We start from the raw sequence: 22,491 nt of genomic DNA on the forward strand, positions 1-22,491 counted from the left end.
TGAAGTAGTGAGTCATTCCTCCCAATGCGGACTCCTCCTCATGATTTTGCTCGTCACAAATATACACAGGTAAAAGTTACATGTTATTATTCTTCCCAAAATTCCCATTTTACTAATGTTTGAGAAAGTGGCTCGAACATTATCTTTCATTCCCACAAACAACGTCAATGTTCCTTCAAATAAGAAAACTTTTTATTGAAAAAGATATGGTCAAATACTGGTAGTCCCGATCCTAAAGATATTTCACGCATGGTTGTTTCGGTTGAATAAAAGGGTGATGATACCTGCAATCATTTCAACATTAGATGTAACATGTATAAAGTTTAGGAAATGTTTATGTGTATATTGATTTGACGTCTACATTCCCTTATATAGGACTTTAGAGCATCAACATCCAAGTAACTCATTTGGATTCTTTAAATGGACCACATTGAATTTTATATATTATTTTACCCTTATTAATTATTGGCTTAGTTAGTGACGAAGTCCTTTAACTTAATTTCAGGTTTCACTTTAGTCCCTTATCTAATAAATGTTACATTTTAGTTCCTTAAAAGCTGTTATGTTAGTCGAATTAGTCATTTCCGTCAAATTTTGTGAAAAAACGTTAACTTCATCCTACGTGACATGACAATAATGCATTTGTTAATAAGGGAATGTTAATAATATGTAAAAAAAATATATAACACCGCATTCCTCCCAAAACACATTAAACTCAATCTAATTTAACAAAGGAAGAACTTTATCTTCCAACCTAACGACCATCCTCTTCTGAGTTTTCATATCATACAATCTCTAAAGACTAAACATTGTTACATAATTAGTCAATTATTATTGCACTAACATAACTATCAAACTATGATCATAACCAAGATAAACATAAATCAATCAACCCTATGCTTAGACTTTTCACCTAACTAAATATGAAAATGTAGCCACTCCTTACCCAATAACCATCCTCATTTGTCATGGCTAGAGTTGTTAAGTACAAAAACACACATAATAAAACTAGCTCAAATTCAGTCCTAAATTGAATATAGTTTGTCCACAATACAAAATAATAAGCAAACATTTCCTACTCCATCTAGTAATCCTATACACATGCATAACTGCTAGTACAAATAAAATCTGAAACATGGTACTTCAAATTCTACTAAAACAAAAACATGTTCTTAGCTAGATTTAACCAACAACACTGGCGAAACCAAATATGTGAATTTATCAACAATATCCACGTCATATGTATTTGTCCACCCTAGTAACGAAATCATTGCATCAACATTAACCTTTTCTTTGTCTGAACTCAAGCACACATTCATAGTTTTGCTATCAGTAATTGATAAAACTGGTTTTACACTATAGTAGCAGCAACTTTCAGAGCCCACACACTCTTGCAAAGGCTTCACAAGGTCAAAATATTCTTCTTATGTGTTGCATTGAAGAATTTATTCAGGTAAAAGACCATCTAGCATTCCGAAAGGAAGCTCTCGAAACCTCGCTTTGATCAATCCTGCTAAGCAGTGGACATGAATGTCATCAGGTACAATACCACAACTCAATTGGTTTCTCTCATGCTCATCTTTACTATTTTCTAGATGTATGCAAAATATACCTTCAGTATGAAATTACATTGAAATGAGAAAACAAATTAACTTGAAATGACGACTCATATGACCTTAACAACGTTAAAATATGATAATACCTTCTTAGTACCTTCAATCCTTCATGTTGATATAAACAATCATGTATTAACATGAAAATTTAGTAAGGACACTATTTCCTTTTGAATCATAAGAGCACTGCATAGATTCAACTAAGACTCCAAACACACTTGATTTGAGGTTCAAAAAATAAAAACCCAAATCAAGGTTTCAAAACAAATAAACAAATATATTCAGAAACAAAAGATTAAAACTTTGAGTCATAACTATATCCATAAATAAAAGAAAAAAATAAAAAACAAGAAAGTCTACTTGTTTTCATGGTCATTTCACTTTCAACACGCATCCTTTCAAAAGCTGCAACTTGAAGATTCATTGAAATCACATTTATAATATAAACAAAAGTAATTAAAAGCGTTGTTAAAGAAATTAAACCTAACAATTTGATTAAAACCTAACATCGGTAGAAGCTAACTGAAGAAACCCAACGAAAATCGATTTTGAAATCTTCGAAATCCGCGTGTAGAAAATGAAACCACATTAGAAACATCTTAAATATAAGAATCACTTCACCCCGATATTTCAAAATCGCGTGATGATATTTACCGTTTTCTTCACGATAAAGAACATCAATAGCATAAGAACTTATTTTTGTTGTTGTAGAATTTAGAGGGAAAAAAAATGAAAAGAGAGAAAGAGAGAGGACAAAGTGAAAGAGGTGACAACTAGAATTTGAAGAAGAGAAAAAGATTATACGATTAAACTTCTTTTATTTATTTAAATTTTAAATCAATATAAAATAAAATAATTCTATATCATCTAAATTAGTATCAATTAGACTGCCACACATTGATGAAGTCACACCACCATATTAAATTTTCTCCCATTGAACCGAGTTTAGAACTCATACAAAATAGAAAAATAGTTAATAGATAAATAAATGTCTTATCCCTTGTTATGAATTTCCATTCCCGTCCATAAATGAGAATACAAATTTAACTAGAAAAAGATAATTGAATAAAAGATATTAACCAAGTCTAAGTGGTGGTATGTTCTAGTCGATGCTATAAAAGAATATATATTAAAAAATGTCAATCGATAAATTTAGAATTTTTAATAAATTAATTTTTACATTTACGTGCTTTACCATAAACAATATCTTATCTAATTAAATCAATATATATGCTAATTTAGATAAAGTATCCGGTCAAAAGATATTGAGATAAAAATATAATTATTTATCATATCATATCTTTGAGGAAAAACAATTCAATTTCATATCTCTTTTTCTTTTAATATACGTTATCTTAAAAAAAACAAAACAAATCACAATTTTGGTAAATAAAACCACTGTTTCCAAATAAGAGCACCTAGTTTTCCAATTCGAAGCTGATATAGTGGGACCCACCTAGTTAACAGCTGTGAAAAAGTGTCACTCTTTCTTAACCTTCTCTCTCTCTTTCAAAACAACACTTCAAAACACAGCTCCTACCTCCAAACCCATGCGAACAAAAATGGCGGAAACCAAGGGTTTCACTATTCTTCACAACCTCATCGACATTGCTAACGAAATCTCTCGAATCTCCACCTTCAATTCCCTTATCAAAACTCAATGCTTAGATCTCAGCCGTAGGATCACTTTCCTCATTCCTCTCTTTCAACACCTCGTTAACGACGTCGTTTTTGTGCCCTACGAAACTCTTGTTTCGCTCCAAGAAGCTTTTCTCTCCGCTAAGAGCTTGCTTCGATTTTGTTCTTACTCAAGCCAGCTCTACATGGTTTGCATTGCTAGCTGTACTCTTCGTTAGAAAAATTACTGATTTATATTTATGTTTGTTAAAAATTAGGGTTTTCTTGTTTCTATTTTTTGAGATTTAAATTAATGCAATTCCATGTTTGTTGCTGTAAATATACTGCATTGTTCATTAATTGTGGTTGCTGTTAAGCTGCAAACTGTTATAGTGTAGTAAAGGCAAATGCAGTTGTGGTTGCTGTTATATTGCAGCTGCAATTGCGGTTGTGGAATGCAATTTAGAATTATGATATGGTTTTTTTTTTCTTTTCTGATTGGTTTTGTTGTTTGCTATTGTAGATATTGGAGAGGGAGAAAATTAAGTGCAGATTCACTGATCTGGCTTCTCGTTTTGAACAAGCTATAAACGAGATTTCGTATGACAAACTTGATATTTCTGAGGAGCTGAAGGAGCAGGTGAAGTGTTTTATTTGTTTAGAACTTTTCTATGTTGAAATGTGTGATGAGGTCCCCTATTTTTATATAGGCTTATTTGAAATTGTAGTCTGGCGTGTAATACGATTGTGCAGTTTTGGTCTATTAAGTTCCAATCACGCGGATTTGGGTTACCAATCTTCTTGTTACCATTTTGTTCCTCTGTTTATTAATTGTCCAAGTATTAATGTTGTGAGTCTATGTGAACGATGTTAGCTGACCTGGTCTGACATTGCATGTTGACATGGTCAAAAAAGGACACCACACGAACATCACAATTCACAAAAGGTATCGTGATTAGATTAGGGTTATGTGCACAACCCAGATTTTCTTACACTGTAAAGATAGTGAATCAAAGAGGGGTTAGAGCATATCCTTCTATTTCAACTGATTGGAATGAAAACTGCCTAAGGAGTTCGGAGAAACCTAATTGTAACAAATTGGTTGGGGGACTGATTCCGTGCCACTGAAACTCGGGGGACCAAGTTGACAATCATGATATACTTGAGATATCAAAACTGCAAATTAAGCATGTTCATATATAGTTAACAATTGGAACACACTTTCATGCTTTTATGAATAATGTAATAGAATGTAGTTCTTATCATGTTAGACTGTGTTGGGTTTAATAGAACAAAATGAATACAAGATGAGGGTTTTGGAGTTAAAAATGAATGCATGAAATATTTTCTCAAACCTGACGAGTCCTTGATTTCTTATTTGTCTTTTGCTAGTTGGTACCTCTTCTTCAATCTCAAAGTATTCATTTTCTGCCTCTATTGTTGTCATAGATCACACTTGTGGCTGCCCAGTTTCGAAGGGCCAAAGAGCATTTTGTTCCACCTGGTCAGGAGCTTTATGAGCACCTGTTGTCTATCTATAACCAGAGCTGTGATGTGACTACTGAATCTGATGCACTGCGTTTAATATGTGAAAAACTACAGTTTGTGACTGCCGAAGATATCAAACAAGAGTCACTGGCTCTTCATAAGGTGATTGTTGATAGGGGTGGTTATTATGAGAAAAGCTTGCAGGGATTGGCAGCGGTGCTGAGAAAAATTGAAGATTTTTTGCTGAAGGACTCTGAAAATAAGGGAGATGGTTGGTTTGAGAAGCACACACAGGTGTTGTCGAGTGGGGATTTGCCTCTTCACACTAGTGAGCAATGTGTGAACTTATGTTGTCAGTCACCAGTTGTGCCGGAAGAGTTTCGCTGCCCAATATCTCTTGAGCTAATGAAAGATCCTGTCATCATTTCCACCGGACAGGTTTGTACCTGAGATGTAATTGCTTATTTATTTTCTCAATAATTAGTTTTTATTACGACCATCTTTAAGCATGGTAAAAATTTAGATCTCTCATGACATGCTGATATATTTAAGTTGGTAATTTGCATTTGAAAATAAAAAATCACCGTTATTGTGCTATGGCGTGAGACTTTTCCAAATTGTAGCTTAGAAGCACTTTTTTTTGCGTTGTTAAGATAATCCTATGGGTAAATTATAAATTTTCAAGAGCAATCAACAACCAATAACGGTGCCCTGTAAGAAACAGCAAGAACAGTGAAGAACATATCTCTTGAAAAAAATGATGTAAAGATTCTAGTACTTTAAATCAAGGAGAGATCTTGGACAACTTGAACTGTAAAGATAAAAAAGGTTATCTGGTATTAATATATATATATATTTTTTTGAAAAGCTGTTGTTTTAGAAAATTTGTTAAGTTGATTATTTACTTCATTTATTGCTACAAATTTTATAATAAATTTTATAGTATTGTGTAATACTGGTACTATCAACTGTTAATTTCTATACAAGATTGTAATATTAGCCCGTTGACATAAAGCTCATATGATTAACTATTTTACTTATTGGTACTTTCAAACTAAAATACTTGGATACAATTAAATGAAACTAGCCATTGCCTCTTAAAGATTGAGTTTCCTTATAAAATAGATAGGTATATTTTTCTTTTATAATGGATGAACATACTTGGGAGACCAAATGGATCTTTTTTGCCTTACATACTAATTAAAGTTATTGCTGGAAATGGTTAAGAAAATATCTGTTTTCTCCTTTCCTTTCGAATGCACAAGTAATACTACATTGTTACTGTGAGCCCGCATCTTAACATTTGAAACAGTCATTTGTTTCCTTAATAACAGTTTGAAATATGGGGACAAGTGAGTCTTGGCCAGTTGCAGAGCAAGCTAGCCATTAAAATCATCATGGTTTGAAGGGGGATGTAGGAAGAATAGTAAATTTTGAGAGATCAAAGTCTTTGTTGTCTTGATAGCAGTGCTTTATTAGAAATCATTTTTTTTATAAATATTTTGAAGAGGCTTGTATAATGTTATTTATAATACTTTCATGTTTCGAAACTTTGTAATCCTATTATTCACCCTTTCTGCAGACATATGAACGAGCTTGCATTAGGAAATGGCTTGATACGGGGCATCGAACATGTCCCAGCACTCGGCAGATTGTTTCCAGCCCCATTCTCATACCTAATCATGTTTTATACAACCTGATATCAAATTGGTGCGAGTCAAATGGAGTTGAACAACCTAAAAGGTTAGAAAGTTTACGGCTTTGCAAGGAAACATCAGATGGCACCTCTGAATTAATAGACCTTGATTCCTTAATGAGGAAGCTTATTTCCAGATACATTGAGGATCAGCGTTGTGCAGCAGGTCAGCATTGTACCAAACTCATTTACTCTTCAATTTAATTTATAACTTTTTTATTTGCAGTCTGCAATTGTACAATGGTCACTTCTTTTCTCCATATAACTGGAACTAGAATCGTATTTCCATTCATGGATTACATTTTGGGTTTTATTAGATTGATTAATGCTAGAAAGCATGTTGTATTAGGTTTGTGATAAACTGGTACTAAACTTAACATAGAAATTTAATAGCAATAATCTGCTTGCAACAATCTCTGGACTGCTGTTTCAGAATAGAGGACAAGTTCTTTTACAATACAACAAATTAGGAAGTAACACAAATGATTACAAGACAATTCCTATCCAAGAAATTTGAGATTCTTGGTCTCTCCGTTCCGAAAATTAGAGAGACTGGTCTCTCACAACCAACATCCAGTTCAAATTAATAGCCTACTGATTTTTCCTTCAGTGTTTCTATTTATTCTAAATCTGTCTATATCTAATAACGTAACTGCCTGCCTAATAACACAACTACTACCTAAAACATAATAAATGCTGACTGTTGTCTAATACTCACTCCGTCCCAAATAATGTCATTCTACCGAAATATATTTGTCCCAAATTTTATGTCATTTTGCAATATCAATAGATCATCAATGCTTACTTTCCTTTAATGCTCATCACTAGTAATTGTTCTATCCTTTTCCAATTCTTTTAATTTATCTTTTCCATACTATTATTGAAGCACATTTTTTGTTAAATAACTCATAGTTTCTCTTGTCTATACAAGATTAACTATATTTTCTAATTTGTGTATAACTGTTAAAAGTGACATAATTTAGGACGGAGGGAGTAACACAATAATGACAGGCTAATATAATATAATAACATCTCTAATAGCGCCATATTTGGGACTAATTCGTCCTTACAAAACTAGCTTGTAAGCCATATTATTAATAGCGTCGCAGTTTCATGCAATAGTGAATCACGGAGTGGCAGCAACATCTGGTGCAATCTCTTTTGGTAGTTATTCGCCTTCAACAGCTGTGGTGTTAGCTGCTGCGATTTATGGAAAATTTGTGGCTGAATGGCTCTTTTGCGGCCGTGTTTCCGTCAAGTAGAAGACTTTCCAGCCACGATCTTCTGTTTCTGGATACTATTTGTTGTTTTCCGAGCAGCACCCTCATGTGTTACGAAGAAACATGAAAGAAGAATCAAGAAATAAAGGACGATGATGAAAAGACGCAGAGGCACAACAGATAGTATGGTTGCCGTGACTGACACATGTGTTTTGGAGATGTTTAATACTCAGGGTTTAGAGAGTGGACATCATAGCTTTCGTTTCTCATAACGGGCCTATTATAAATATAAATCAAACAATGGGCTATGTCTTTTCTTAATGTCTAACAAATGTTTCCGGCACATAACCTATTGAAATTAGGATTTGGGAATTGGTTTAGGGAAATTTAGGGAAACTAGGACACGGGGACAATTGTTGATGATGCGGATACTGCCAGTGAAATTTAAGTTAAAATAGATGAAAATATAAAGTAGATGATGAGATGAAGAAAATAATCAATGGCATAAGATTTAGATCCTTAGACGTAGCACATGGGATAAGGGTTTTTGTTGTAACAAAGAATCAATAAGATTATATTATGCCCAGCATCTTCAACCGGCCTTCTATAACATGTTCTACATTATTAACTATGTTGTGATCCTTTGAAGGTTTTGGCACTACTACTAAATATATAATGGAAACATGGAAATTAGTAAAATACCCCTAGGACTGGAAGTTAAGAATTAAATAAGGCTTGGCATACTACATGTTAATCCCTATCAGTGTATAATTGTTATGTCTGACTTTTTGACATCTTTATAATTTGAGAAAAATACTTCTATTGCGATCTCTCAAAACTCCATGCTTGTATTTCCTAATGATGTTTTTACTAATAATGAGTGGCTTTATCTTCATTTTACTGCAGGGGAGCTCCGTCTTCTTGCCAAGCACAACAGTGAAAATCGAAAGTTGATTGCTGAAGCTGGTGCTATACCCCTCCTTGCCGATCTTCTCTATACTCCTGATGCTGGTACCCAGGAGCACACGGTTACTGCTCTTCTCAATCTATCAATCTATGAGGAAAACAAAGCGCGCATCATGGCTTCTGATGCTGTGCCGGGAATCCTTCACGTGCTAAAAAATGGTAGTATGGAAGCTCGGGAAAATGCAGCAGCCACCTTTTTCAACCTCTCTTCAGCAGATGAGAACAAAGTGACAATTGGTGCATCTGGAGCAATCCAGGCTCTAGTTACTCTCTTCTGCGAAGGAAGTCAAAGAGGAAAGATTGATGCTGCGTCAGCTCTATTCAAACTGTGTATATACCAAGGTAACAAAGGACTTGCTGTTAAGGCTGGTATTGTACCCAAGTTGATAGAAATGTTAACAGAACCAGGTGGGGAGATGAGGGGCGAGGCATTGGCAATACTGGCTGTAATAGCTAGCCACCCGGACGGAAAAGCGGCAATTGGATCTATGAATGCTATTCCTATTTTGGTGGAATTAATCAGTGATGGATCTTATAGGAACAAAGAAAATGCGACTTCGGTGCTTGTATACATCTGTAAAGGAGATCCACTACACCTACCGATTGTCGCTTCACTTAAAGTGATCAATCCTCTCATGGAACTGGCAAAAAATGGTACAGAAAGGGGCAAGCGGAAAGCGGAACAGCTTCTCGAGCTTCTCGAGCTGTTACGCATTTAGAGACCATTGTGAATATACAATGGCAACTGTCAGCTAGCTTTTTGGTGCTGCTGTTGTCTCTGTATGTTGCAGCTGCTGGTATAGATAGTAAATGATATGACTTACAATATATTTTTTAGAAAAGGGTTAGCAATATTTCCTTTTTATTTTTTAGTTAAAAGGAAAATTTGATTTCAGTGAACCTATTATTTTGCTGAATTGTATCACTTGTTTAGGAAAGCTGGTAACAAGTGTTTTAGGCAACAATTTGATTATTGTTAAAAGTACAGATATTTGTTTCATTGTTTAAAAATATGGAGTGCCCATGATTACTTATTTTAGTGTCTGTTTGGTTTATTTGCTTATATAGTGAGATTAGAGGTGGATGACATAGAGATTCATTAGAGGTAGATTTGTGGCTATTTTAGATCATATTTTTAGATTCAATTTAGGTTGTTATAATATTTTTTAAAAATGAAAATATATTTGATAACAATAAATATTTATTAATGATTTTCAATAAAAACACTATTTCAAAGAATGAGTTTTGTTTTTCTAGTTTTCTCACTCCAAATCTTTTATTTTCCTTCTTTCCAATCTTGCAAAAAGAATTTGAGCGGACCTTTTAATTTTTAGTAAAAAAGAATGATTTTTTAATAAATGTAATATTTTATTAAAAACAATAAAATTCACTTTTAGACCAAAATCATATTGGTTCGGTTTCAAGAGTGAATGGTGATTTTTGCAATAAAACTCATATCTATCTGAATATATATATATAATAGATTAGTTTATATAATAGATGAGATTAATTGTTATGCGAGTAAAAAGTTTTACACTGTATGTATTATTTTTTAAATATTTAAAATAAAAATTAAATTTTCAAATAAAAATTAAATTTTCAAATAAATAAGTGGTTGTGATTAACTGATAGTATAAAAAAATTTATGTAAAATAATAATTTTAAAAAATATTTAATTTATATTAACTATTCTTTTATAATATTATAAAATTTCTATTTTTTTATATAGGTTGTAATGTCAATGGTGTTTATTTTTTTAGTTGAATACTTTATACTATTTCTAAATAATGATAATATAAATTATATGAATTTGTTATGATTGGTTTGGATAGTTCCGATAGGATTTTAAAAATCGATTATCAGAATTAATTAACATTAAGTTTTTTTAGTTTAATTAAGTTTTTTTTTTCAAATTAAAAAATGCCCAATTCAAACATTACGATTGATTTAAATTCTGATTTAATTCAAATTTGCTACAACCAATAAAGACCCATAATCTTAATAGTACCTCGTCATTTTAGCAACCGACAAAAATGTTTTTGTCCTTAATAATAATAGCATATAAACCAGTTATGGTTAATTGATTATCATTCAAGAGCCACCTTTATTGAAAAAAATGTGCATCAGTTGAGATGTGGCGGACCGTAAAAGGACCCAAGATATTTATTTGTTGTAAGAAAGAAATTTTAATAATTTTCCTCTAAAACTCATTGGAATTCCTTTTTGCAATTGAATATCCTATTAACAGTTTTTAAGCCTCATATTCTCCTACGATCTTGTCTTTCGGTGGTATGTCTCATTCAAAAATTTGGCACCTTATTGTTGCAAGTGGAAGTTTTACTATTTGATGCATGTATGAAGTAGGAATCAGACCAGTCTCGATGTCGATTTCAACGGATATTATAGATTCGTTGTTGCTCATGTTGCTCGTGGGGGCATGGTTGTGTGATTAATCTTTTAAGAATATGATGTTTTGATTGAATAGCTATGCTTTCGAATTGATAAAATATATTGATAATGAAGGCTTTAAATTACTCGAATAGATATAAATTATAATATATTATAATATTAAGAATAATCGAGAATAATAAAAACGATTAGTAAAATTAGATAGTCGTTGGAAAGATCGATTATGAGAGGATTAATATCCTCATTATCATCTAAGATTTTTAAAGTATATTAATTGTCTAATGCGATGGCATTTAAATAGCTAAACGATTTGGGACATAGACCTCTCATCGGACTTAACTGAATAATCTAATTCATTACGGTTTATTGGGGCACAAAACTCAATCAAATAATTCATTAATAATTCGTGATTAATAACAATTGATCATACTATAATTAATTAATAATTGATTATGTTAATAAATATTAGATTAATTAAATAATTAATATAACCATCTCCCACTTGAATGATAATAATTGGTTATTAAAAATATTAATTTTAATATTAGATTATTAACTATGGTCAAAAAACTAATCAACTTCAACGTTGCAGAAATTGTATCTAGTAGAAAAAACAATTCATATATGTTAAAGACTCACAACTTATATAAATAATAGTGAATTTAGAGTAACATTTATAAGTTAATAGTTAATATAATATGTTATAAAAAATGACCCAAACATATGAAAATGCTATTCATAAACTCCCACTAATCCAAAACATCATAATATTAGAAGTAATTCATATTTATTAGTTGTACTATTTTCTTAGCCCCTAAGTTTGTTAGAGGGTATTTTAGTATTTTATCCTATTCTAGTAACCCTAGTTTTAGCTTATAAATAGGGTGACAATCATTGTAACTTTCATCATGTTTTGTAGCCGTCATTCTCTTAATAGAATATTTTCATTCATCATTTATTCTACCTTTGCACCAACAATTGGTATCTAGAGCTCCGGTTCGGATTCATTGGGAAACACGGGAAACACGAGTGAACGTGAGGTCTTGTGTGTTTGATTTTGATTCTTAGATTCGTGTTGAATCTTGAACAAAATCTGATCAGAATTTTAATTCTGTGGGTTGGGAAACACTGTGTGAGAAATCTGAGTGTACTGTGCAAGGTAGAAAGATGAACGGAAACGGCAACATGAACACCAAACTTCCAGTATTTGACGGTAAAAACTGGAATCGTTGGATGATCCAAATGCGTGTACTGTTCGGTGCTCAAGATGTTCTAGATCTTGTCACTGATGGTTATGTTCCGGTAGCAGCAGATGCGACGGATGAACAGAAAAACGCGCAGAAGGAAGTAAGGAAGAAGGATCAGAAAGCATTGTTCTTCATTCATCAATGTGTTGATGTAAATGTGTTTGAGAAGATTGCAGATTCAACGACAGCAAAGGCTGCGTGGGACACACTGGTTAGATGTTATGGTGGTGACGCATCAGTGAAGAAGGTGAAGCTTCAGTCCTTGAGAAAGCAATATGAGAATCTCAACATGAAGAATAATGAGAAAGTTTCTGAATACATCTCCAGAGTGATTCTGATCACTAATGAGATGAAAGCGTGTGGAGAAACTCTTTCTGAAGAAACAATCATGGAGAAGGTATTGAGATCCCTTACCTCTCAATTTGATTACATTGTGGTAGCAATAGAACATTCCAAAGATCTGAGCACCAGAGAATTGAAGAGCTGCAGAGCAGTCTAGAAGCGCAAGAGTTGCGTTTGACTGAGAGAACTTCTGAAAGGGAAGTAGAGCAGCAGGCTCTGAAAGCAACTTCTGATAGGAGGTATCAGAAGCAGTCAGAAGCCAGGAGAAGATCTGATGGTGGTCAGAAGTCAGAAAGCTCAACCTCTGATAGACAAAAGAATGCTCAGAAGGGAAAAGAGAAGTATGACAAGAAGAAGATCCAATGTTACTGTTGTAAGAAGTTTGGTCACTTTGCTAGAGACTGTTGGTCAAACAAGGAGAGAAAATCAGAAGAAGCAAATATAGCCAGAAGTTCTGATGACAAATCTGTGCTATTGATGGCCTCTGAATCTGATGATATGGATCTGATAGACTGGTGGTATATGGACACTGGCTGTTCAAATCATCTTATTGGAAACAAGAAATGGCTGGTTGACTTTGACTCTGAAAAGAGGACAAAGATCAGATGTGCTGATGACAAATATCTTAATGCAGAAGGTATGGGAAATGTCAGAGTGATTCTGAACAATGGGAAAACAACATTGATTCAGAACGTGTGGTATGTACCTGGCATCAGAAGCAATCTGATGAGTGTGGGACAATTAATTGAGAAAGGTTTTTCAATTACCATGAAGGACAATCTTTTGAAGCTGTATGACTGCAATCAGAAGTTGATTATGGAGTCAGAACAGGGAAGGAATAGAACATTCAAGGTGAATGTCAGAACTGCAGACTCAGAATGTCTTAGTGCAACAAGTGCTGAGAAGGAGAGTGAGTTGTGGCACATAAGATTTGGTCATTTGAATTTCAGAAGCTTAAAACATCTGAATTCAAAGAAGTTGGTACATGGAATTCCTGCAATTAAGAAGCCTGAAAAGTCATGCAAAGTTTGCATGGAAGGAAAACAACCACGATTGCCATTTGCGTCAGAAACTGCTCCAAGAGCAAAACATGCCTTGGGAGTTGTACATTCTGATGTGTGTGGTCCATTTCCAGTAGCATCGATTGGAGGGAATAAATACTTTGTGTTATTTGTTGATGAATTCACAAGAATGACATGGGTATCCCTTATTAAGTTTAAACACGAGGTGTTTGATGAATTCAAGAAGTTCAGAATGAAGGCTGAGAATCAGAGTGGTCAGAAGTTGAAGATTCTTAGAACTGACGGTGGAGGTGAGTATAACTCCAAAGAGTTCCAGAAGTTCTGTGAGGAAAATGGAATTGAGCATGAGGTTACTGCTCCTTATACCCCTCAACACAATGGTCTTGCTGAAAGGAGAAACCGCACTTTGCTTGATATGGTGAGAAGCATGCTAAAGGAGAAGAAGCTTCCTCAGAAGCTCTGGGGAGAAGCTGTTGCCACTGCAACGTATGTACTCAACCGATGTCCTACGAAGAAGTTGAAGGAAATAGTTCCAATACAGAAGTGGACTGGAGATAAGCAAAGTGTTAGTCATCTGAAGGTATTTGGTTCTGTTTGCTATAAACATGTTCCAGAAGCCAGAAGACAGAAGCTGGATGATAGAAGCAAAGTGATGATTCTGATAGGGTACCACAGTACAGGTGCATATAAGCTCTATTGTCCAGAAACCAACAAAATTGAATTCAGCAGAGATGTGATTGTGAAGGAATCAGAATTTTGGAATTGGGATAAGTCTCAATCTGATTCTGATGTTAGAACTTCTGAAGAAAGGTCAGAGTTAAGAATTTCTGAAGTTGGAGTAAACTCTGACGTTGATTCTGATTCTGATAGTGATTCTGACTCTAGAGAAGACTCAGAAGATGAAGGTGACTCTGATGATCCAGACTCTGATGACCCGGACTCTGATGGTAATCCAGATTCCGGTGGCAATTCAGACTCTGGAAATATGCCAGACCCTGAAGATGGTCAAAGCTCTGGAGGAAGTCAACCATCTGAAGCTAGAAACTCTGAAGCTCAAGACTCTGAACAAGTTCAGAGACCACAAAGAATCAGAAACATCCCTAGAAGATATGCAGAATTTGACATGCTGCAAGACACTTAAGTAGACTCTGAAGGAGAAGTTATTCAGTGTGCCATGTTAGTAGACTCTGAACCCATAAGTACAGAAGAGGCTCTTAAGCAGAAGCTTTGGCTGAAGGCCATGAAAGAAGAACTTGATGCTATAGAGAGAAACAAGACTTGGAAGCTGACAGAACTTCCAAAAGACAAGAAAGCCATCAGCATCAGATGGGTTTTCAAGCAGAAGTTAAAGCCAGATGGTTCAATTGGCAAACATAAAGCAAGGTTGGTAGCCAGAGGATTTCTACAGAAACCTGGGCTGGATTACTCTGAAGTGTTTGCACCTGTAGCAAGACATGAAACAATCAGAATGGTGATTGCAATAGCTGCTAACAGGAATTGGCCTCTGATGCATTTAGATGTAAAATCTGCATTTTTGAACGGTCCATTAGAAGAAGAAGTTTACGTGTCACAACCTCCTGGATTTGTGAAAAAGAATCAGGAAGGGATGGTGTACAGATTATACAAAGCTCTATATGGATTGAAACAAGCACCCAGAGCTTGGAATCAGAAGATTGATTCATTTTTCAAGAAGCAAGGCTTTCAGAAATGTGAGATGGAGTACGGTGTCTATGTTCAGCATACTTCTGAAGGAAATATGACTCTGGTATGTTTATATGTTGATGATATACTGCTGACTGGAAGTTCTGAACAGGAGATAGCCAAGTTCAAGAAAGTTCTGATGAATGAATTCGAAATGACTGATCTAGGCAAAATGACATACTTTCTAGGGATGGAGTTCAGATACTCTGAGAAAGGTATTATTTTGCATCAGCTCAAGTATGAATTAGAACTTCTGAAGAGATTTAATCTGAAGAATTGTAAGATTGCTGTCACACCTTCTGATACAAATCAGAAACTGGATTCTGACTCTGATGGAAAGGATGTGGACGCTACAACCTTCAAACAGTTGGTTGGTTCTCTGAGGTATTTGTGCAATACCAGACCTGATGTTTGTTATTCAGTTGGGATGGTTAGTAGGTTCATGAGTAAACCTAAGTGGTCCCATTACCAAGCTGCTGTCAGGATTCTGAGGTATATCAAGGGAACTCTGAAGTATGGAGTATTATTTCCTTCTGGAAGAAAGGATGAGTCAGAACTTCTGAGTTATTCAGATTCTGATTGGTGTGGAGACAGAGTTGACAGAAGAAGTACGTCTGGGTACTTATTCAAATTTCTGGGAGGTCCCATTTCTTGGTGTTCCAAGAAGCAACCTGTTGTGGCGTTGTCAACTTGTGAAGCTGAATACATTGCAGGTGCTGTTACTGCATGCCAAGCTGTGTGGATTCTGAATCTATTGCAGGATCTGAAGATTAAAGTAAACAAACCTCTGAAGCTGATGATTGACAACAAGTCTGCAATCAATCTTGCCAGAAACCCAGTGTTGCATGGGAGAAGCAAGCACATTGAGACCAAGTATCATTTTCTGAGACATCAAGTTCAGAGGGGAGTGTTAAAAGTTGTACACTACAGCACTCAGAAACAGTTGGCAGATGTTCTGACGAAAGCTATCAAGACTGATCAATTTCTCAGGTTAAGGGATGGAATTGGTGTTACAAGTTTTGATGAAATATGAATTAAGGGATGGTATTAGAAGTAATTCATATTTATTAGTTGTACTATTTTCTTAGCCCCTAAGTTTGTTAGAGGGTATTTTAGTATTTTATCCTATTCTAGTAACCCTAGTTTTAACTTATAAATAGGGTGACAATCATTGTAACTTTTATCATGTTTTGTAGCCGTCATTCTCTTAATAGAATATTTCCATTCATCATTTATTCTACCTTTGCACCAACACATAAGACTTACTCATGTGTATAAGTCTATGATTACTTATTATACTAAAGAGTTTTACATTATAGATCATAGAATATATACATGGGTCTAACAATAGTAATTACATATAGGCGTACCCTATTAAGAGAGTAATTACATTTAATCATAAGTACCTTCATAATACACTATAATATTCAATATGAGTATTACTATTATACTTGTATTTTGGTATTCATTAACTCAAGAGTGTGAATGTTGAATATAGAATAACACAATGTTATTGTCTCCTTTTAATATCGACTTAAACATCATATTATGATGATTCTTGAGATTAAAAGAATGATATATGAAAATATGAGAATAAAATAAAGATTTATCAGAGTACACTAGTATTAAATACCTTGATATACAATGAGATATTAATTTTTTTTAGTGCAAAACTATACAGAGAAAGTGGTTCTATAATATATCATCATTAGAGTTTTACAAACTCAACTACATATTTTACACGTAAATAAAATATATCATTATTTAGATAATTTCATATGAAAGAGTATGACAGTCTTATAAAATATTTACCATTATTTGAGTGAGATCAAATTGCTATAATTTTAAATATAATATAGGATTATATACAATATTTTAATAACTCACTAAAAACTCAAATATTACAAATATAACCACACATATTTGAGAAAAATTTATTTCACCTGCAAAGGAAAAATACGAGACTATTTATCTAATATTGATGATATGACAAAAGTAGCCATAAACTTTCTTCAACATAAGTCTCTATAATAATATTATAAAGTAAATAATATTTATTTCTCATTTCTAATATAATTGACATATTAAATTCTTCCACTTGATAGAGAATAATGGTTGAATTAAAATTAAGAATTTAAAACTATATATTTTAAATAAATATTCATTTATTTTCTCAATCCTAGAACGATCCTGTCAATATTTTATTTAAAATATATTTTATAATATTTTGAAAATTGAAATCCATTTCAATAAAAAAAATATTGAAAATAAATTATTAAATTTCATAAAGTATTACATATCTTTAAAATTAATTTCTTATTTATTATAATCTCAAATAATAATATTAAGACAATGTACAAATATGATGTTACAAAACTATTCTAATATCGATAAGATATTCAAACCATAATTTACATAATTACAAATCACAAATACATTGAATAAAATAAATTATATTAATAATAATATACTAATAGGGTATAACTATTATTAATATAATATTTATTATAATTAAAATAAATTTAATTATTATACTAAACAAAATTTGTGCAATTGTATCCACGATAGCTGAATTACAATAATGTAAATTAAGATTGACTAAAGTATATTCAAAATAAAAAACTTTGTATAATTGTATCCACATTAGATAAGATTACGATTATACAAATTTAGAATTATATTTAATTATCTAGACTAAAACTCTCGAAATAATAAGATTTTAAATATTTTTATAAAATTATAATTTTTTTTAATTGAGTGTATAACAAAAAATTAGTTTATGGTAATAAATAGAGAGTTTTGATTTTAAAATATTATGGTAAAACAATAATTTTAATAAATGCACATTTTATAATTTCAAAGGAGTATGTAATATTAAAAATAAATTTCTTTTTGTATAGAATTATATAATTAGTCACAAAAGATTGAAATAAATTATAACTAAGCTCTAAGAGTATGCAATATTAATAATTAGTCTCAATAATTATTAGCATGTAAATATTGAGACAATATATAATTTATTAACATCATTTCAAGTCCAAAATCAAGAATAGTAATTTAAAATGAATAAAGAGTAATTGAAGAATAATTTTAATTTTATCATATTTCAAAATTCCACTGCATGCCAATATATATATATATATATATATATATATATATATATATATATATATATATATATATATATATATATATATATATATATATATATATATATATATATATATATATATATATATATATATATATATATCAATAATTTATTAATAAATATGAAATCAAAATATATAAATAATATATAAATAAAATTATCAAAATTTTAGAAAATTTGTTAATAAATATGAAATCAATAATTTATTAATAATCATGAATAATAAATCATTAGTATTCACCTTTTAAGAGATGCTATTTACAAAATAAATCTTTCTCAAATAATCCTAAACTATTTTTATGTGTCGATTTATTTGTCTAAGTTTTATAGGCTATGTTTGGATTGATGGAACATACAGAGCGGAGCGGAATGGAACATGACGGAGTGGAGCAAAATGAAATATAAATATCATTCTATTGTTTGGTTACTTTATTAAAAACGTCTCATTCCATCACATACACCCCAAATTGGATGGAACAAAAAATAGAGTTTTGAATGGAATTGGATGGAATGAGTTCCATCATGTTCCATTCCATTCCATCCATTATTTGCAAATCCAAATAATGGAATCTCATTAGTAACCGCTCAATTCCATTCCAACCTATACCACCAATCCAAACATACCTTATGTGTCAGATATCGACCTTCACCTTTTAGTTCATCGAATAATATTTGATATCACCTCTACTATTATAGAGAGATATGTAAAGTGCTTAAAGATTAGAGTATAGACTTCATTTTATTAAAATAGACAGAGTTTAAGACTAAGCTTTCCGATAAGTCTTCCCTTATGTCATATCCCAATTTTGCCGCTCATTCAATAAATCGATACATGCATCATGATATTTGCTTCATCTGTATATCATAAAGTGCATTTCATCTCGCATAATACCTAAATTGTCATCCAAAATAATTTTTTGGATCTACAGACAAACTGGTTGAACTGATCCTCAAATGTATGTGAAAGTAGTGGGTAAAATTTTTCTAAATTGAGCTTGCAGACATCAATTTTATTGATCTACGGTTCACGTAGTTTAACCTCGTGTGCTCGTTTTATTTTTTCGACTACTTTTTCGATTGCATTTCAATCTAAACATTTTAACCGATAATTTTTTATTTTAAAATTTGATCAAAATCTATATGTTTCTAAGAAGTTTATTTCGTGCTGATTATTTTGGTGCATTCATTTTAATTTTTTGAATATTTTTGCGCTCGATTTTTTGTTCGTTTTAATTTTTTTTATTTTTATTTTTTATTAAAATGTTAATAAAAAGTAATTAGAATTAATTATATTTTCATTTTTATTTTATTTAAAAAATTTAAATTTTATTTGTTTTAGATTCATTTTTTCACTAAAATCACTAAAAAAGGGCATTTTAGATAAACAAATATGGAAACCCTAATTATCATCCTATATAATAGGCCAATGCATGAACAAGAAGGAGCACCTATCAACGCCGCGGCCTCAATCACAACGTGACCCTCTCTCTCAAATTTTGAAAAAGAAAGAAAAAAGAGAGATCCTTTTTTTGGCAGACACGTTAACCATGATCCCTCACAAGTCTCTCTCATGAAAAACCATACACTTTTTAGTAGATTGAATCCTCTTCTTTCTTCATCAACAAAACTTCTCCATTTTCATACTCAAATCTCCATCATCAAAACTTCAACTCAAACTTTCCCCTTTTATACTTAACATCATCTTCATAACAACTTTCCCTCATTTTCATTACTACCATGTTTGGACCACTTCATGAACTTTCATCAAACATTAGCAAAAACCAACTTCATACTAACAAAAACCACACCATAAAACACCTCTTTTCTCTCACAACAACCAACATACAACTTCAAACACCAAAAGAACATCCATATACATTATTTCTTCTTAACCAACTAAGCAGCGCGAGACATGCCTCAATAAAAAGACAAACATGCTACATGCATTTTTCTATAAAAAAACACATCACCGTCATACGCTGTTTGTGAAAGCCACACATCTTAACTCTCACACAAACCTATTCCTTGTCTATTGGAAATGTACCCGCCGAGATTTCTTCACCAACACTACCTCATATTCATACCTTCATATCTCATTCTTTCCATCATACAAACAATGACACTCCATGTTGTTGTTAAAAAAAAACCGTAACATCTGTTGAATTGTAATTCCTTGTGTCGAAGCAGGTTGCTCGACAGAATCAAGGAAGTGTCGAATCACCTAGCGTGTTGAGTTGTATTAGTGTGTTGAAGTGTCGAAGCATGTTGCTTCACACAGGATTTCGACTTAGGCCTATTTTAGTAGTGTTAACTATTTTGAGCTTTTATAGTTTTGAGCTTTGTCTTGGGGTGCAAGCTAACCTAAATCTATAAATAGAGGGAGTAACCCTTATTCTTATAATAAAATATTCATAACATTGTATTCACATAATTTTGCAATTGCAAAGTGAATAAGAAGTTTTTCCATAGGTTGTGGGCAAAGAGAAACTCTGCAGAAAATACTATTCTTTTCCAACAATTTTTTTTTCTTTCTTTCTTTCTCTATTGTTCTTTTCGTTTATTGTCACTATATGGGTGATAACAATCTTGTTCATCAAGATTGATTGAAATTCTTCATAGATTGTGGTGGATTTTCAACATCTGATATCAAGAGCTCCAGTTTAAACGATTCGCGGGAAGAAAATCACGATGACAATGAATAATCCAAATGGGCATTTTCCAGGGAATCTTCCGATTCTCAAGAACCACAATTATGAGAATTGGCGCAAGCAGATAAAGGTTGTGTTCTGTTATCAAGATCTTTGGGATCTTATGAAGGAAAGAATAACAACGCTTGTAGAAAACGCGACGGATCAAGAAAGGGCTGCACATAAAAAATTGAAGAAGAAAGATTATAAAGCTCTCTTTATAATCCATCAATGTGTTGATGCAGATAACTTTGAAAAGGTTAGTGATGTAGAGTCAGCAAAAGAACATGGAAAATTTTGGAGAATTCATTTGGAGGCACGAAGAAGGTGAAAGAGATGAGGTTACGAACTCACAAAAGGACGTATGAATTGCTTCAGATGGAAGACAATGTAAGCATGATTGATTTCTTCACTAAGGTTACGAAACTGGTGAATCAAATCAAGGTATATGGAGAAGTGTTGACATCAAGATTTATTATTGGAAATGTCTTGAGGTCGTTGGCTCCAAAGTTCGACCACGTGGTGGTAGCCATAGAAGAGTTGAAAGATTTGTCAAAACTGACAAAGGAAGAACTTCAAGGGACACTTAAATCTCATGAAAAAAGAATGGATGAAAGAGCTGCAGGAAAGTCGAAGAATGATATGGCTTTGCAGGCGCAATCAATAAAAGAAAGGAAAGGAAAAGGAAGTTGGAATGGAAACAAATACAAAGGAGGTTACAACAATTCGACTGGTCGAAATCATCAATAAGGAAACTGGCCAAATCAGAGAAAACCTTGGAACCAAGGATTCCAAAGAGATGGTGTTGCAGGTAGAGGAAGAGGTGGTGGTCAAAAGCCAGACAAGAGTCACATTTAGTATTACAATTTTTAGAAGTATGGTCACTATTCTAATGATTTTACAGAAAAGCAGAAGAATCAAGAAACTTATGCAAAGCTGGTGAAACATGAAGAAGAAGAGACGTTGTTGATGGTCACAACGAGAGATGGAGAGAGATTCAAGGACAAGTGGTACTTGGATTCAGGATGCTCATCACACATGTCTGGAAGGAAAGATTGGTTTGTCAATATAAAGCCCTCAATGTAGAACATGGTGAAATTTGCAGATGACAACACTTTAGCAGCTGAAGGTGTTGGTGATGTTGTGATTATGAGGAAAGATGGAAAGAGGCCAGTAATTTCAAATGTGTTGTACATACCAGGCATGAAGAGCAATTTACTCAGCATAAGGCAGTCAGTTGAAAAGAACTACAAGGTGTCGATCAAAGAAAATATGGTGAGAGTTCTTGACTCAAATGGAAGGTTGATCTTGAAGGCTCCAATGTCTCAGAAT

The 22,491-nt window shown here is 32.8% G+C and overlaps 1 protein-coding gene across 1 annotated transcript; it reads left to right on the forward strand.

The window, feature by feature from the left end:
- The first annotated feature begins 3,076 nt into the window (after positions 1-3,076).
- Positions 3,077-9,634, forward strand: LOC127127669 (U-box domain-containing protein 13). Its single transcript, XM_051056915.1, has 5 exons — positions 3,077-3,439; positions 3,754-3,870; positions 4,680-5,156; positions 6,301-6,580; positions 8,541-9,634. Exons 1-5 carry the CDS (start codon positions 3,164-3,166, stop codon positions 9,317-9,319), a joined length of 1,929 nt encoding a protein of 642 aa, XP_050912872.1. The 5' UTR covers positions 3,077-3,163; the 3' UTR covers positions 9,320-9,634.
- The last annotated feature ends 12,857 nt before the right edge of the window (positions 9,635-22,491 follow it).

This window comes from Lathyrus oleraceus, chromosome 3, assembly GCF_024323335.1.
Source record: "Lathyrus oleraceus cultivar Zhongwan6 chromosome 3, CAAS_Psat_ZW6_1.0, whole genome shotgun sequence".
Lineage (NCBI taxonomy): Eukaryota > Viridiplantae > Streptophyta > Magnoliopsida > Fabales > Fabaceae > Lathyrus > Lathyrus oleraceus.

Excerpts from the sequence above, each read along its gene's own strand:
- LOC127127669 (XM_051056915.1), top strand. The coding sequence starts at position 3,164 with ATGCGAACAAAAATGGCGGAAACCAAGGGTTTCACTATTCTTCACAAC. Across the intron at positions 3,440-3,753 it reads ACTCAAGCCAGCTCTACATG|ATATTGGAGAGGGAGAAAAT; the intron begins GTTTGCATTGCT and ends TTGCTATTGTAG. Across the intron at positions 5,157-6,300 it reads TCATCATTTCCACCGGACAG|ACATATGAACGAGCTTGCAT; the intron begins GTTTGTACCTGA and ends CCCTTTCTGCAG.